This window comes from Alternaria dauci, chromosome 9 (genome assembly GCF_042100115.1).
Source record: "Alternaria dauci strain A2016 chromosome 9, whole genome shotgun sequence".
NCBI lineage: Eukaryota > Fungi > Ascomycota > Dothideomycetes > Pleosporales > Pleosporaceae > Alternaria > Alternaria dauci.
This window is the reverse complement of record NC_091280.1, coordinates 408761-423171: the sequence shown is the minus strand read 5'-3', so window position 1 is coordinate 423171 and position 14411 is coordinate 408761. Positions and strand designations below refer to the sequence as shown.

At 53.1% G+C, this 14411-nt stretch overlaps 4 protein-coding genes across 4 annotated transcripts; 1 reads left to right on the top strand and 3 right to left on the bottom strand.

Annotated features, from left to right (window-relative positions):
- Window positions 1-5776: 5776 nt before the first annotated feature.
- On the bottom strand, window positions 5777-7059 carry ACET3X_008860 (uncharacterized protein). Its single transcript, XM_069455707.1, has one exon. The coding sequence runs from the start codon at window positions 6947-6949 to the stop codon at window positions 5900-5902; it is 1050 nt and encodes a 349-aa protein (XP_069302937.1). The 5' UTR covers window positions 6950-7059; the 3' UTR covers window positions 5777-5899.
- Window positions 7060-7576: 517 nt separating this feature from the next.
- Window positions 7577-9561, top strand: ACET3X_008859 (uncharacterized protein; the record flags this gene model as incomplete). Its single annotated transcript, XM_069455706.1, has 4 exons — window positions 7577-7929; window positions 7992-8528; window positions 8596-9316; window positions 9550-9561. The coding sequence occupies 4 exons, from the start codon at window positions 7577-7579 to the stop codon at window positions 9559-9561; spliced, it is 1623 nt and encodes a 540-aa protein (XP_069302936.1).
- Window positions 9562-9747: 186 nt separating this feature from the next.
- On the bottom strand, window positions 9748-12484 carry ACET3X_008858 (uncharacterized protein; the record flags this gene model as incomplete). The annotated part of the gene is made up of 2 exons (XM_069455705.1): window positions 9748-10041; window positions 10115-12484. The coding sequence occupies 2 exons, from the start codon at window positions 12482-12484 to the stop codon at window positions 9748-9750; spliced, it is 2664 nt and encodes an 887-aa protein (XP_069302935.1).
- A 500-nt stretch (window positions 12485-12984) lies between these two features.
- Window positions 12985-14306, bottom strand: ACET3X_008857 (uncharacterized protein). Its single transcript, XM_069455704.1, has 3 exons — window positions 13905-14306; window positions 13410-13641; window positions 12985-13357 (listed from the first exon to the last, which is right to left on the bottom strand). Exons 1-3 carry the CDS (start codon window positions 14016-14018, stop codon window positions 13335-13337), a joined length of 369 nt encoding a protein of 122 aa, XP_069302934.1. The 5' UTR covers window positions 14019-14306; the 3' UTR covers window positions 12985-13334.
- Between the last annotated feature and the right edge of the window lie 105 nt (window positions 14307-14411).

Genomic DNA, 14411 nt, shown 5'->3' with positions numbered 1-14411 from the left:
TTGCCAGGCCTCCAAATTCCGCCGCTCGCTTCGTAGGAGCCTCCAACGGTCGAGATTCATCACGCCTTCAGCATCTCAGCAATGCGTTTGGCTGGGGAGCCTTGGTTCGTGTGCGCCACGAGCTTGTCCTGAAGATGTTCGCCTCAGGGTTGTGTGGGACCAAGCGGCCTCTCGGTGCAACCCTGGGAGAGGTGGGACCACGTCCATCCTCCTTCCGGGATGACAATCCCGAGGTCGAAACGGGCTGCATAAGCAATGATGCGGGCTGCAGGCCGTCTTTATCAAGAAAAGCAATAATGTCAGCAAGGACGCCGTGGCTGATGCGGCGTTTTTCGCTACGGCTATCGTTACTCTGCTACCGAACCGGTGCCGTAGGTAGGGGTAAGAGTGGTTGACATGCAAAGCTGCACGCTGCGAGTTCGTTTGACTCAAGGTTATATGTTCGTGTCACGCGGGTACCTCGCACGTTTTATTAGATCACCATGCGAAATTCTGATGGTGCATCGGCGTCACTGTCGCAGTTCGACGAGTCAAGCGCCATTTGCCAGGGTCCATTATCCATTATCCATTTGAAAGGGAATTCCTTTTCTATCTCAGTACAATATGGTGACGCTCAACAACCATGGTTCAGGCACACGTCATTCACCGCATCGGAGCGCATCGCAACCCCGGAATGTAGCAAGGACGCCTTCAAGTCGTGTCTGTTTTGAGTTGCGCTATCCAGAAACTGACAACGGGGAACGCACAGTCTCGATGGATCAACACGAATATGTCTGCGTTCATACGCGATGACTAGTAATATCCAAATCACGCATGATCTTCAGTAATCAGACATATGAGGAAGTGGACGCCTACCAACCTTGAACATGGGCAGGTAACTGCATTGCGTCTTCATTACCTTGCCTTATCACTACGTGCAACACTTGAACGCGCCTCTCGCGACCCCATCGAGCACGCTTCTCTTCCTCTGGAATACATCATATGTGCTCTTTCGTTCTCTCACTTGCATTTTCTGAGTACTTCCCTATTACATCGCCGCAACACGAGATGGCGCGTCATTGGTCGCGATTATGCCTTCCGTCTCTGTACCTGACACCACCGTGCGCCCTCTGATCTCACCAAACGCCAACGCGGTAGACTCCACTATCAACGACGAGAATTTCGAATGGCGTAACGAACACTCGTCTCTCTCCCGCCTCTTATCTCCCTTTGCAGCTCTCGGCGGCTACTCATCCATGAAGGGACTTATTGCCAACCCCTACTGGGTTCCGATCACAATCCGGGAGAAGCTCCATGCAGACCAATTCGAAGAGTCAAGAGCCTACGAAACAACTAAAGCGACAAGAACCGCTAGAACCGCATATACAGCCTGGACATCGATAGGCGGAAATAGCAGGGACATGGGCTGCAGCATAGGCAGTATTGGCATCGACAAAGTATATTTCCGTAACAGGTGTATGTACACCAAGCACCAACAATGCTCCCCAGTTTAGCTCCACTAATTTGGAAGCCGCTACGCGTGCTCAAACGGAAACAATGTAGCCTTATAAGCTAGATAACATCTGTTGCCTTTTGCTATCTGCGCGTTTCCACGTTTGCGTGGGAACTGATTATATTCGCAACAGCAAACCAAGACAACTCTGTAACCACAATGAGCACTGATCAAACGGAAGCTATTACTGTTGATCCGATGAGTATCTCCTCGAGCTATCCATGGAAGTGCTACAAGTAAGCAACAACCATGGTGCAATATCATCACACACTAGCACTCTCACACTAGGCCTCTTATATCTGTTCTAGTGCCATGGCGAAGCTGGAGGTAGATATCGCACATCACAAGTCATGTATAAGAAAATGACTAACCAATGTATGTAGTAGGCAAGATTATATGTGATCTTGGAGATCTACGTAAGATGGGTATGTGTACTACATTTAGCTTTCTCCCACAGCACTCGAGGGCTGTCCCAGGAATCGGGATGAGAGCTGCAGCAACAAAGGATCGACGACAAGACTGGAAGCGATGATCTAAACAGGACATGATATACAGGGCAGGGCGTATGATCACAATCATCGACTTCCCAGTACATCGACATGCAACCCTATCCCATCTCCCATCTTCCAACCACCTCGCCGTACAAACACCAAGATACCTAGTGCTGACTGTACCGAACCGCAAATACAATAATCACATCTCCACATCCCGAGGTTAACATTGGGGAGATGGTACCGAGCCCAACAGGCTGCCGGTTACTTCCGCATGCCGCCCGTTTCATGACACGCGTAAGCCCGAACACGCGGCGTTCGTTACCAAGAGGTACAGTAATCGTCTGGATTCTGGTTCCGAGATTTGTAACGAATTGTTAGTGCTTAAAAGGCTTTGCTTGTCTTGGCTTCCCTTGGAAAAGGCACATCACGTCGGCGGATGATATTGACCCGCACCCAAGACTCGCCCAAGACCCATCCAAGCCCCATACTTACGTAGAAACTTCAAGCCTCAATTTGCTCACAAGGCAGATTTGGAGACGGGCGACACTAAAGCCAATAATGAAGTTGTAATAAAATGAGAGAGGAATACCTTTATATTGACATTATTACATACTGCACCCCATCCCACCACCCCCTTAAAGAATCCAACGCAGAACAACGCAAAATAGCCAGGGTATATAAGATTTCCGAAACTCCCCATACGCCACGGAGACGGTGATAGCTCCACAGAGAAACGACAGTTCTGACATGATCGGACCGAGTCCCGGGCCGTATCGTGCATGCGTCGAGGGGGGCTTAGTGCATGTGTATTTTGCTTCTCACCCTCTTTCTCCGTCTCTCTCGCAGCCTCACAAACTCGCCAGTTCCTGTTGGGAAGGTGGGCGTTCCCACCGGCCTTGTTTTCGGCGATAGTCTTGTCCCACAACGGCGCACAAAGTCAAGAATGAAGCGTCATTGCCGTCGTGGTCTCTCGCCCTCAGCCCTGTTGCTCACTCCCTCCCTCCCTCCTCTCAGACGTTTGAACCCAGCCAAGAAAAGTGGGATGAGTCGGCCCTTCTCCACCCATCAATCCTGTTCTTTTCCCATTAATCCCATCCCCACATCCTTTTCCGCTGACCCTGCCCGTTATCTTTCAACCGCGGCTCTTTTTGTCTTTGTCTCTGCTAGCCTCCCACAAAAAAAGACCCCACTTTTATTCGTCGTCCAACATTTATCGATTCATGGTGTGCGGTTGACTTGCTGAGTACTTGTGTTCGCGTTCATTTCGTTATGAGCCGATTGCAATGGCACTGAGTAGCTTCTACTTGCTGACTTTCTTCCACATGCAGCCTGTACACATGCCTTGACTCCGATTCATGACTTTGTGCTCGCGTTGTGTTTCTGGGCAGGGGTGACCGAGTCGTAGCTTTTCTGCTTCGTCGCATATGCGCAGTATTGGGCCGTTGTTGGGTTGTGGTTGCGGAATCCAATGGTTGCACACGTGTATGGTGTAGACGATGTAGCACATGTTCAGGACAAGGAGGATGCGGTTGTATCGAGCGTGAAAGAGTCGTTGAGTGAGCGGTGCGAAGAGCGGGACGAGGCGAGTCTCAGCAATATGCTTTTTTCCTCAAGCTGATTGCGCTAGATCTCTCGGCTCGGTCGATGTGAAGTCTTGGGTTGTATTGTGATGGTCTTTGGATCAGCGATGAGCTCTTCTCTTGTATAGCCTTCTACTCCAATCGTAAATAGTCTCAACACCACCCCTTAACAATCTTGCGGCAACATCCCAGCGAGCGAGATTCTGTCGGATCCGGGTTTGAAGTTGCTTATTGCGTCCTTCCACAGCGTGACCAGAGACCAGCCTCAAGTCTGGAAATTGCTACCGATATCGACGATGCAACCCTCAGGGCTGAGCTAGCGCAACGACTTCGAACGACGAAGGTACTTGGCGAAGAAGAAGAAAGTGCGCCGATGATACGAGAGATGTACTTGGAGAGAAGGGCGCCCGCAAGAGGAAGGGGGAGGAGAGAAGAAAAAGAAGAGGAGGAACAAGTGGCCAACGTACCCCTTGACATTGAAATCCAACGTGGACACCATCATTTTGAAATATCGTTTGGTTCGAGACGAGGGAAAAAAGCAAAGACGTTAGAGCGCAGCTTCACGTTGCACAGGCCGCTCCCTAACCCCCATCCTACATCTCCCACCCTTACCGCGTGGCGTTACATATCCCTTCTTTTACACAGCGGTTTACGAGAAAGGCTTTGCTTCTATGACGGCATAGGTCGAAGAAGGGAGGGCTGCGGTGCGTGTCCGTGCGGCTGAGGACGCGGGCGTGACCTACGTCCCGGAGTATTGGTTCGTGCCAGTGTATGTGGGCTCACTTGCTACCCAACACGTCGGTTCATTGTCGTCTTCTTATGCTTGTTGATACCGAAACACTGTTACATTCGATGCTTTGTTTTTTGCTGACACGTTTTGCGGTGATTGCGAGTGGGATAATGACCTGAGGCGTGCGTGGGAGATAAGGGGACGAGCTGTCAACCAGTGGTTCGCGCTTAGCCGCAACAGGAAGCGAAGACGGCAAATCATACTTGTTGTATACGTACGACTCCTTCCTCTCTTTTGCCGTCCCCACGTTCGATACTGCCACACCGCTGGATTGCGGGCCGTCACGCACTACAATTCGGCGCATGTCGTGGTATTCTAATACCCAAACCGCGTACCGAGATCAAGGAGCGCCCCATCTCACGGCTGAACCTTGATGGTGGGTCGTAAATGCGCCTTCAGGACGGTGCGGCACGGAGAAGGATGGTCTGATACCTGATTGAACAGATAGTATTATTCTACCTGGATGCCGTGAACTGTACACGTTTGTCGCTTACAGAACTATACTAATGTTGCGTTGTAGCCACAGCCGACCAGGTGGCTTGGTGCGAGGTGTTGAACCAACGACGCTCACATCCCTGGACAGTGCGAATCCCTGCCAACACTCATACCTGCTTGGCGACGTACCCCCGCGACTACCGCGATGAAATTGTTGCATAATTAAGCTCAGTTCGGCCAGGTGTGAAGAAGACTTATCCATGGCAACGCACACAAGACTGGCTCGCATACGAATGCCGATCTTTGAAACTGCTCCTATCGACCGACCCTAATCAAGAACGAGCCAGCAGATCTACCGACATTGGACCAGGGTTCCGGGCATGAAAGACGACGGTACAGCCTCACCAGCAAATATACGCCTTCCTCTTTGGTCCTCCCAACATCCACTACACTTGGATCTCCGTCAGAGACATTAGCTCGTTCTTGAGCCTCAGCCAAACACTTCCAGCATCGAGATCCCTGCTGTATACCCAGAACAGGGCGTTTCCATCATACCGACAGCACGCGATTGGCTGGCTCACAAGCCGAATGTTAGTGTATGACACGTCTACATGCAACACTGCACGTTGCTCATCGGTAAGGGAGGACAACGGGTCGCCTATCGAACCGAAATCCCCGATACTATGCGCATGATCGTGCATACGAGGGTGACCCTTATTGACGGCGAACCTGACAGTTTAGATACCTCTACAGCAAGAGAGGGTTGAAACAGCAAATGCATGCTTTGAGGAAGATTTAGCTTCGGCCATCGTTATGATGATTTTGCTGTACGTCTACATGTAAGAGCCTGCTGAACGTGTTATTGTTCATTAGCTGCATGTATGCTAACATTTCTTATCTTGCAGTACCTACATCGATTTGTAAGAGGGATCAACCATAATAACTTCACACAAAGTGAAGTCAGCTAGTTCGAGAGATATTATGCATTAGAAAGGCAGATGTGAGCGCTAACATATACTAACATGCACGACGCTTGTCCGCTCTCTACAGTATCATAGCCCGAAATCTATACAGATCATTGCGGGACCTACTCTAACACCAACCAACCTTAGTGCAAGGGCTGTTCAATAACTAGTTTACCGAAGCCTCTTCCAAATCCGCCAATCTTGACAATTTCCTGTATTGCCTCTTCGGTCGTGCCTCGAAAAACTTCCACACTTGGAAGCTCGAAGCGACTACCATAATTCTCCACCGCCCATTGCAACGCTTTCCAAGCATGCCAATGATTGTCCGGCCTGGCAGGCAGATCAATGGCATGGGGAACACCAGGTGGTTGGATGCTCCAGCTATCTTTCGTGTATGCCACCGGCATCCGGAACCCATCATCGAACTTGGTCACAGAGGCCAGTACTGCTGCTGGGTTGCTCACGCTGTGTACGACCAAGTGCGCTGTAGACGGAGTGCCGACAGAATCGAGAGCATGAGAGATCAGTCCCTGACCAAGAGCCTCCACCGCGGCGGCGATTTCGGATACAACTGTCGATGAGGCGTAATCGAAACACTGTGTTGCACCAATACTCTTCAGCAGCTCATGACGGGCTGGCGATGCAGTCACTATGATGTTCTGACAGCCACTGGCACGCAGGAACTGAACAGTGGTGAAGCCGACACTAGACGAGGCGCCCCAAACCAGGATAGGGCGGGTGTAGGCGGCGGGTGTGGTAGGCAGTGGGAGTTTAAACAGATTGAAGACTGCGTCTGCAGCTGTCATTGTCACTACTGTTAGGACTGCTGCGTGCGTCTCCGGAACATTGGGAGGTACTTCGAAGACCATGTCGTCGGGACACGCGAGGCGGCTTTGATGCGCGCCATACTTCAAAGGTCTTCCGATACCCGAGGGAGTGTATCCTGCTACGATACTTCCCTTTTTGAAACGCGATCCAGTAGGTGCGGATAAGACGGTCCCAGAGAAATCGTACCCGATGACTGTCGAACGGATGCCAAGCTGTGCATGTTTGGTATCTGCTGGATTGACACCAGAGTATCGCACCTCGACAACCAACTCGTCGGCAGCAGTTTCTTCATGCTTGATGTCGTTTCGAACCTGGATCTCTCCGTTCTCGTCGACGTACAGGGCTTTGTTGGCTGTCAAGGTCATGGTATAAGGTAATATTGTTTGTTCTGCGGACGCGAGGAACGTGGGTAGGAGTATAGTACAGAAATATCGATGAGCTGTTGCAGTGATATGTCTGGAAGAGCATTCTCGTGTGGCTGCTCTTTGGAATATATGAACTTGAGATGGGTTACCAATATGTCAGCCTGCACTCCCCGCAGCACGTGTTCCAACGACGTATGCACACCATAAGAGCACCCTTGCCCTTGAGCTGTCGGGCCGAACCGTTCCAACCATTCAACCACTAAACATGAAGGCTGGTAAATGGTGAGCGATGATGTTCGAATTCCTCGGCCGAATATGGTTGTACGAAAATTCGAACAACGGGTTCGGACGAACAACCGTGCCGGAAGACCTACACTCTGTTCTAAGTGCTTCTCGACCCGACGCGGAGTCTTGTTCTTCCTTTCCCCCTCACTTCGGGTGTTCGAAACGGTATCTACAACGAAGGAACTTGGGACTGGGCAGTTGACGGCACTCTCACGATGGCCCGCACAAATACCGGTGGCGCGGTCGCGCTGAACGTCGAACTCGGCAGTATACCATCGAACCAAGCTCGACACGAAAAGTCACTACCACGCCTTCACCACTTGCTATCGTTGCTCCGCTACTATGACTCTATCCAAGACCAACCCAGTCGATATCAAATTCCGTGATGCCTTTAGCCACAACATCCCTCCACTGGATCCAAAGACGACCGAACTTCCAGACGGCCACAGGAAACAACCTACCTACCGCCCACTGACAACAGCGACTATCTTCGATCAAGACCAAGCCCTCACTCTCAGAGATGGAACCAAAATATATGCCGATATCTTTCGTCCCAAAACCGATCAAAAGGTTCCTGCGATTGTCATGTGGGGACCCTATGGCAAGACTGGAACGGGTGTGCTCAACATTCACTCCATGCCATTGCGAGCTGGTATCCCAGAGACTCAACTCTCTGGCTACGAGGACTTTGAAGGGTGAGTGGTGAACCGAAGACAGTTAAGAGCGCACACGTAGTACTCACGGATGGCTATCACAGACTCGACCCCGCAGAATGGGTCCCCCGTGGCTATGCAATCGTCAACATCGATCCGCGAGGCGTGAACAACTCTGAAGGCAACATCTACTTCTGGGGTACACAGGAAGGCCGAGACGGCCACGACGCAATCGAAGAGCTGGCCAAGTTACCCTGGTGCTCTGGCAAAATTGCAATGGCAGGAAACTCGTGGCTCGCGATCTCTCAGTACTTCATTGCTGCTGAGCAACCACTGCATTTGACGTGTATTGCGCCGCTCGAGGGCTTGTCAGATCCCGTCCGCGAGGAGACGGTACGTGGAGGGATTCCTAATACGGGCTTCTCCGAATCCATCGCTGCTATCCTTCCAGGAAGGAATAAAGTGGAAGACTATGTTGCGATGTTGAATACGGAGGCTGGGCTGAAGTACTACCTCAGCGATAAGCGTGTGGACATGGCGAAGATCAAGATACCGGCCTACATCGGAGCCAGCTATTCCTCACCCATCCATGGCATCGGCTCTCTGCGAGCATTCGAGGAGATTCCACACAAGAACAAATGGTGCGTTACTCCCTTTTCCTTCTCGTCTACATGCGTGTGTAAAGACTCATGTGTTTCCAACCGCTAGGCTCGTTCTCCACGCCTCACAGGAATGGTACGATCTATACAGCCAACCCCGTACCAACGATCTAGCCCGATTCTTCGACTTCCACCTCAAAGGCCTCGACAACGAATGGCCCCAAACACCACCTGTACGAATGGCACTCCTAAACTTCACCAAACCAGCACTACTCGATCAAGAATTCCCAGACCTCCCCTGGCACCTCCCCTCCACCACAAAACAGAAATTACATCTTACTCCCACCCACACCCTCACCCCCAGCAAGCCCCTCGCAGAAACAACCCTAGAATACCAGCAAACCGACCACTCAACCAAGCTATCCTTCACCCACACCTTCCCTCACAAAACCATACTGACGGGACCTTCCACCCTCGTCGTCGACATCGCGTCACCAGCCCACGATGATCTAGACATCCACACCCACATCTCCAAAGCAGACCCCTCCTCGGGCACCATCCTCTCCCACCTCAACATCCCCATCCCACCCGACACACCCCCCTCCGCCATCGAACCAAGCACACAAAACAGAATATGGCGGTACCTCGGTCCGTCCGGCATGCTCCGCGCGTCCAAACGACATGTCGACGACGCGCTTGGTGGAAAGACATGGGAAACGCTATCGCATGCGCGCGAGGAGAAAGTAGAGAAGGGTGAGGTAGTCAGATTGCGCGTCCAGTTGTGGCCGGCGGGAATGGTGTTTGAGGCTGGGGAGCGGATTGTGTTGGAGGTGAGTGGGCAGGAATTGGGATTACCGGCGTTGCCTGGGGCGAAAGGGGCGGAGAATGAGAATAGAGGGAAGCATGTTTTGTATATTGGGGGAGAGCATGAGGGGTATCTTGAGTTTTTTACGCTGTAGGTGGGTAGGTAGAAGCTTGGATGTTCGTTTCGTTGTTGTAGCGGACATACTCTTTTTTGTTGCACTATTACCCACATGTACATGTACAAATATATAGTGAACAGACCCAGTTTTGAACATTTGCAATTGGATATATCTACAAGTTCAACGACAAGTAAGAAGCCTGTCTAATACAATGAACTAGTTGCGCCCAATAGCCCCCTTCTTAATTTTTTGCCTCTTTGAAAAGAAACTATGATGCTTCAACCCCATTCCGCTTCCCTTTCATCCCTCTCACACTCTCCTCGCAGAAACACATACTCCTAATACGGAATACCCTCATATTCACCGTAACCCAGCGCCAAGTTCATATTCTGCAGACACTGCGTCGCAGCGCCCTTGAGCAGGTTATCAATCGTAGCATTAACAACGACACGCTTGCCCGAGCTGTGGACCGCAAAGCCACCAATCTCCACGCCGTGCTTGCCAGAAATGTTCTTGACGAGCGGCGACTCGCCGACAATCTTGACCAGCTTCTCGCCGGCGTAGCGGTCTTGGTAGAGGTTGCGGATGTCGCGGGATGTCATTGTGCGGTTAAGAGGGATGGAGATGGTGTGCTGGTGTCGGATGTTAGTAACGTAGTCATACTTCAACAGAATCACCCTGGATGGTGTATGCGGTTAGACTTACGTGGATACCCTGGAACCAAACAGCAACATGAGGAATAAATGCAACTTCAGTACCCAGCTGCTTCGAAATCTCCTTCTCGTGGATGTGGTCCGTCAAACTGTACGGAATAAGGTTGTTCTCAAGGTTCTTCACATCGTTCTTTGGGCTCGGCTTCGTGCCCGCGCCAGAATAACCCGAGACACCAAAGACAGTGGGCTGACCGCCAATGAAATCAAGCAGAGGCGCAATGCCAAGCTGGGCAGCAGTAGCATAGCAACCCGGGTTCGCGATGCGCGTAGCGTCAGAAATCTTGGAGCGCTCAATCAGCTCCGGTAGACCGTACGTCCAAGTCTCGTCGAAACGGTAGTCGGCGCTCAGATCTACAATGACAGTGTCCTTGCCGCTCTCGTTGATGGCATCAACAAAAGGCTTGCACACGCCGTTGGGAAGGGCCATGACCCAGCAGTCGACCTCGCTGTTCTCGGCCATCTTCTTGACATCCTCGGCGGACAGGTTCTCGTAGGTGATTTGGCGCTTGGTGTAGCCTTCGAGCTTCTTGCCGGCGAGTTCACGTGACGATACATGGCGCAGGTCCATGTTGGGGTGCTTGTTGAGCAGCTCAATGAGAGCTTGTCCTGTGTAGCCTCGCGCACCAATCAATGCAACCTTGGCGGGGTAGTCCCTGTGCTTGTGCTTGATGCCGTATGGCGGGTTGGGGTTAGTCGTGTCGATTGAGCGTGATGCCGTGGTAGCGAAGCCTCGTGTCGACGCAGGGATAGTCCTGTTCTGTCCCAGTTGAGGCCTAGCAGATTGACGGGCCATGGTCGCGTAGCCACGTGTTTGCTGGCCCTGCTTCAAGCTGGCAACAAAGTCGGCCGCCCGCCTGAACTGAGCATCCAGGCTGTCCTTTAGCATGCTGCGGCCCTGCTTCTGGTAGTTCTCGAGCAGCCCAAAGATCTCCGAAGACTCGGCCGCGCCCCACCAGCAGAAGACTTCCTTGTCGCGGCGGAGGAAACCATCCGTCTTCTCGAGGTGCCACTTGACGTAGTTTTGTGATTGGTCGTCTACGATCCAGTACATCTTGGGGTACTTTTGCTTCATGCGCTGGAAGACGAGGTCGTTGAGGTTGTTCAGGAAAGCATCCTTGGTCATGCTGAAATGCGAGAGCTGTGCAAACTCGCCCTCGGCAGTCGGTGGGTATACGACGGCGACGACGCCCATGGAATCGTCGTGGAACACCTCGAATGGCCGGTTCTTGAGGTTTTGGATGTACTTGTTGACGGCGTCGCTGGCCTCGACTGCGCGGCTCTTCATAATGGCCTGCGACAAAGCAGACACGTCGAGATCCTCAAACTTGCTGGTCTCCTTGACGCTGCCGCCGTTGCGGATAAGGGTACCGCTTCCGGTGTGGGTGAAGAGTTCCTTTCCAAGATTCGAGGGATGCGTGATGGCCACACTCGAAGTGCGTGGGAGGCCGTCCAAGAGCTTCTTGGCCTCTACAATCTTGAGCTTCGTGCCGTACCTAACCCACGACTGCTTCATGTAGGTGTCGTACTCGCCCTCGAGGTTGATGTGGGGGATGAGCTTAGACTCGGCATTGAACAGGCCTCCCTTTTCGGAGAGGTAGATGACCTTGAGGGGCTGGAACTCGCGGGCCAGAGCAGCGGCGGCTACATCGGCGTTGATGTTGAGAATCTGGCCGTCGAGCGTCTCGCCCATGGAGCACAGGATGGGCAGCTCCTTGTTCTCGAGGGCATCCATAATCTGCCTCTTGTTGACGTTTGTGATGTTGCCAACGTACTTCCACTTGTCCTTGTCCAGGTAGTCGGCCTGCAGAGCGCCAGCAGTGATGGGCCGCGCAGGCACGCCCCAGTCCCTCTTGAGTGTCATGACCAGATCCATGTTTGCCTCGAGGAACAGCTTGCGTGCAATGCCCAGCGTCTTCTTGTCCGTGACGCGGATGCCGTCAATGAAGTCGGGCTCGACGCCCGAATCCAAGAGCAGCTGGTTCATCTGCGGGCCCGCGCCGTGGACAATGATGGGGTACAGGCCAATGGCGTGCAGCTGCTGGAGGGCAAAGCATAGCTCCTCGAGGTGGTCGGTCAGAATGGCGCCTCCGACCTTGACGACGGCGAACTGGTGCGGCGAGACGGAGCGGAACTGGCCCAGGTACTGGTCGACTTCACGGCGGGAGCTGGAGCTGGCCAGCAGGTTGAGGAAGGCGGCGTAGATGGACGAGTTCCTGCCATCCTTGGACGCGGTCGTGTACAGGCGACTGGGCGTCGTGGTAGCAACAGCGGCGCGGGCGAGGGCTCGCCGAGTCTGCGAGGATGCGAGGGCGCGGTGCGAGGAGCGCGCAGCCACACGGCCGGCGCGTACAATGCTCTGCATGCTGAGTGTCGCTCCCCAGAAGCAGTGTGCTACTCGGGCCCTGGGCGACTGTGATCCAAAGCGAAATCAACGGTGACTAAACTGTGCAGCCGAGGGGGGGGAGACCTGAGAGCGTCGTCTTAAGCTGCTTTGATGCGATGACGCCGAAGCAACAAAATTCGCTGCGCCGTTATCGCAGCTTCCCCAGACGCACAAGGTATACCACCCATCCTAGCGCCACCGGCCATGGCCACGGCTGCATGGAGAATAGCAGGCTGCAGATCAGACTTTTCAGTTTGCACTCATGCATGCCATGCCTCGTAGACTGCGCGCATTCGGGTCGCCGTTGAGTCAAATTTTCAGTCATCCATCGCAAACGGGCCTTTCCGAGGTTAATCGTACCACTCCACCGCGCACCGCCAGCACGGTCGACACTAGGCCCATGACCGCTGCAGTAGTTACTCCACCCGAGAAAGGATCTGATAAGACGAGTCAAAGAGAACTAATGCATTCACGTCAGGGCTTCCCAGGGCAAGGCGCAAGTGCAATTGCATTCAACTATAGACAGACAGAACAGCAACCCTCCGTGTATAACTCCGTTTGCTCGTCTGACGACCATGCTTGGAACTGGGCTCTCGTCATATATCGTAACAGGCGCGCGGCGTTCCGTGCAAAAGGGCTTTCCGTGGTTGCAGCACGACCGTCGGAGTGCAAAGAAAGACAGGAACGCTCAAGACACATCCTACAGTGACCCATGTCGTTGATCGTGGTGCAGCTCGTAGCCATTCGTCCCCTTCCCCAATGGCTTGACAACCTCCCCCATCCGCGCGATTATTAATGTGTATGGTTCGTGGTATCTCGTGTGCGTCGTTTACTTCTTTCCCCCGACAACAACTGCCCTATGTTAGCAACACGAAGAACAGCACAAGCTCCTCGACAAACTCACCAGAAGGGACAATAATGACGATGAGCAGGATGATGATGCCCACAATGAGGCACATGCGCATCTTCATATCCTTCCACCACATCTGCTTGCGCACGCGGTTGGCGCCCCTTCGGAAGCCCTGGGCCGATACGGCAAGGTTGTCCGTCTTGTCTTGCAGTGAGTCGAGGCGGGCTCCGCGCTCAGACACCTTGTTGATGTTGTCCCGCATGATGCCAACGGTGCTGTCGATTTCCTAGTGCGAGTCAGTATATTCGGTCACACATGTCGTCTGCTTTTCGAAAAAAGCTGCGACTCTGCGCATGCAAGCCCTTTCGCATGTGCGCGCAAAGCTATTGATGAGGCAGAGAGAGGTTGAGAAGCGCTCTCGTCGCCTTTGCATCATCGACGCAAGCTCTCCGCCAGCCACCGCAGCTCTAGCGCAGCTGCCGGATGAAGATGCGGATGCGACAGACGACGTAGCGCACAACCTTGACGTGAATAAAATTAACAACATACCGCTTGGAGCGCAGCTGTGCGGTGGTTGCCATTCTGGCCCTGGCCGCCCTGCTGTCCGCCGGCGCCGCCGCTGGGGATGTAGGGGTCATATGGGCGCTCGTCGTGGCTTGCCATAGCTGGAGATGAAATGTGCTGGATGGTGCTCGTAGCGCGTGACTTGGGTAGGCGTCAGAGGGTGGTGGTGATGTGTAGGTGTGGGTGGTGAGGGTGGTGTGTGGAGGATGGAGATGATGGTGTGGTTGCCCAGAGCCAGACCAAGAGTCCGCTCAGCCCGGATGGCGAACGAGCGCGCAATGTGTCAGCTCCGTTTGAGCAATGAGACTGCTGTTTGCGTGAAACCTGGCGCAACAACGCGGAATTTTAATCTGTCATGGCCTTCAAGTCGCAGTGATTATTTGTTGATCGAGCTCAGTAGCAACGGTTGTCTATTGACGGCTGTGACGGCATTCTATTCACCTTGATGCGGCCTGCCATGGCTGCTTCTGGCCCCATCTAGCAGGCCCCTGC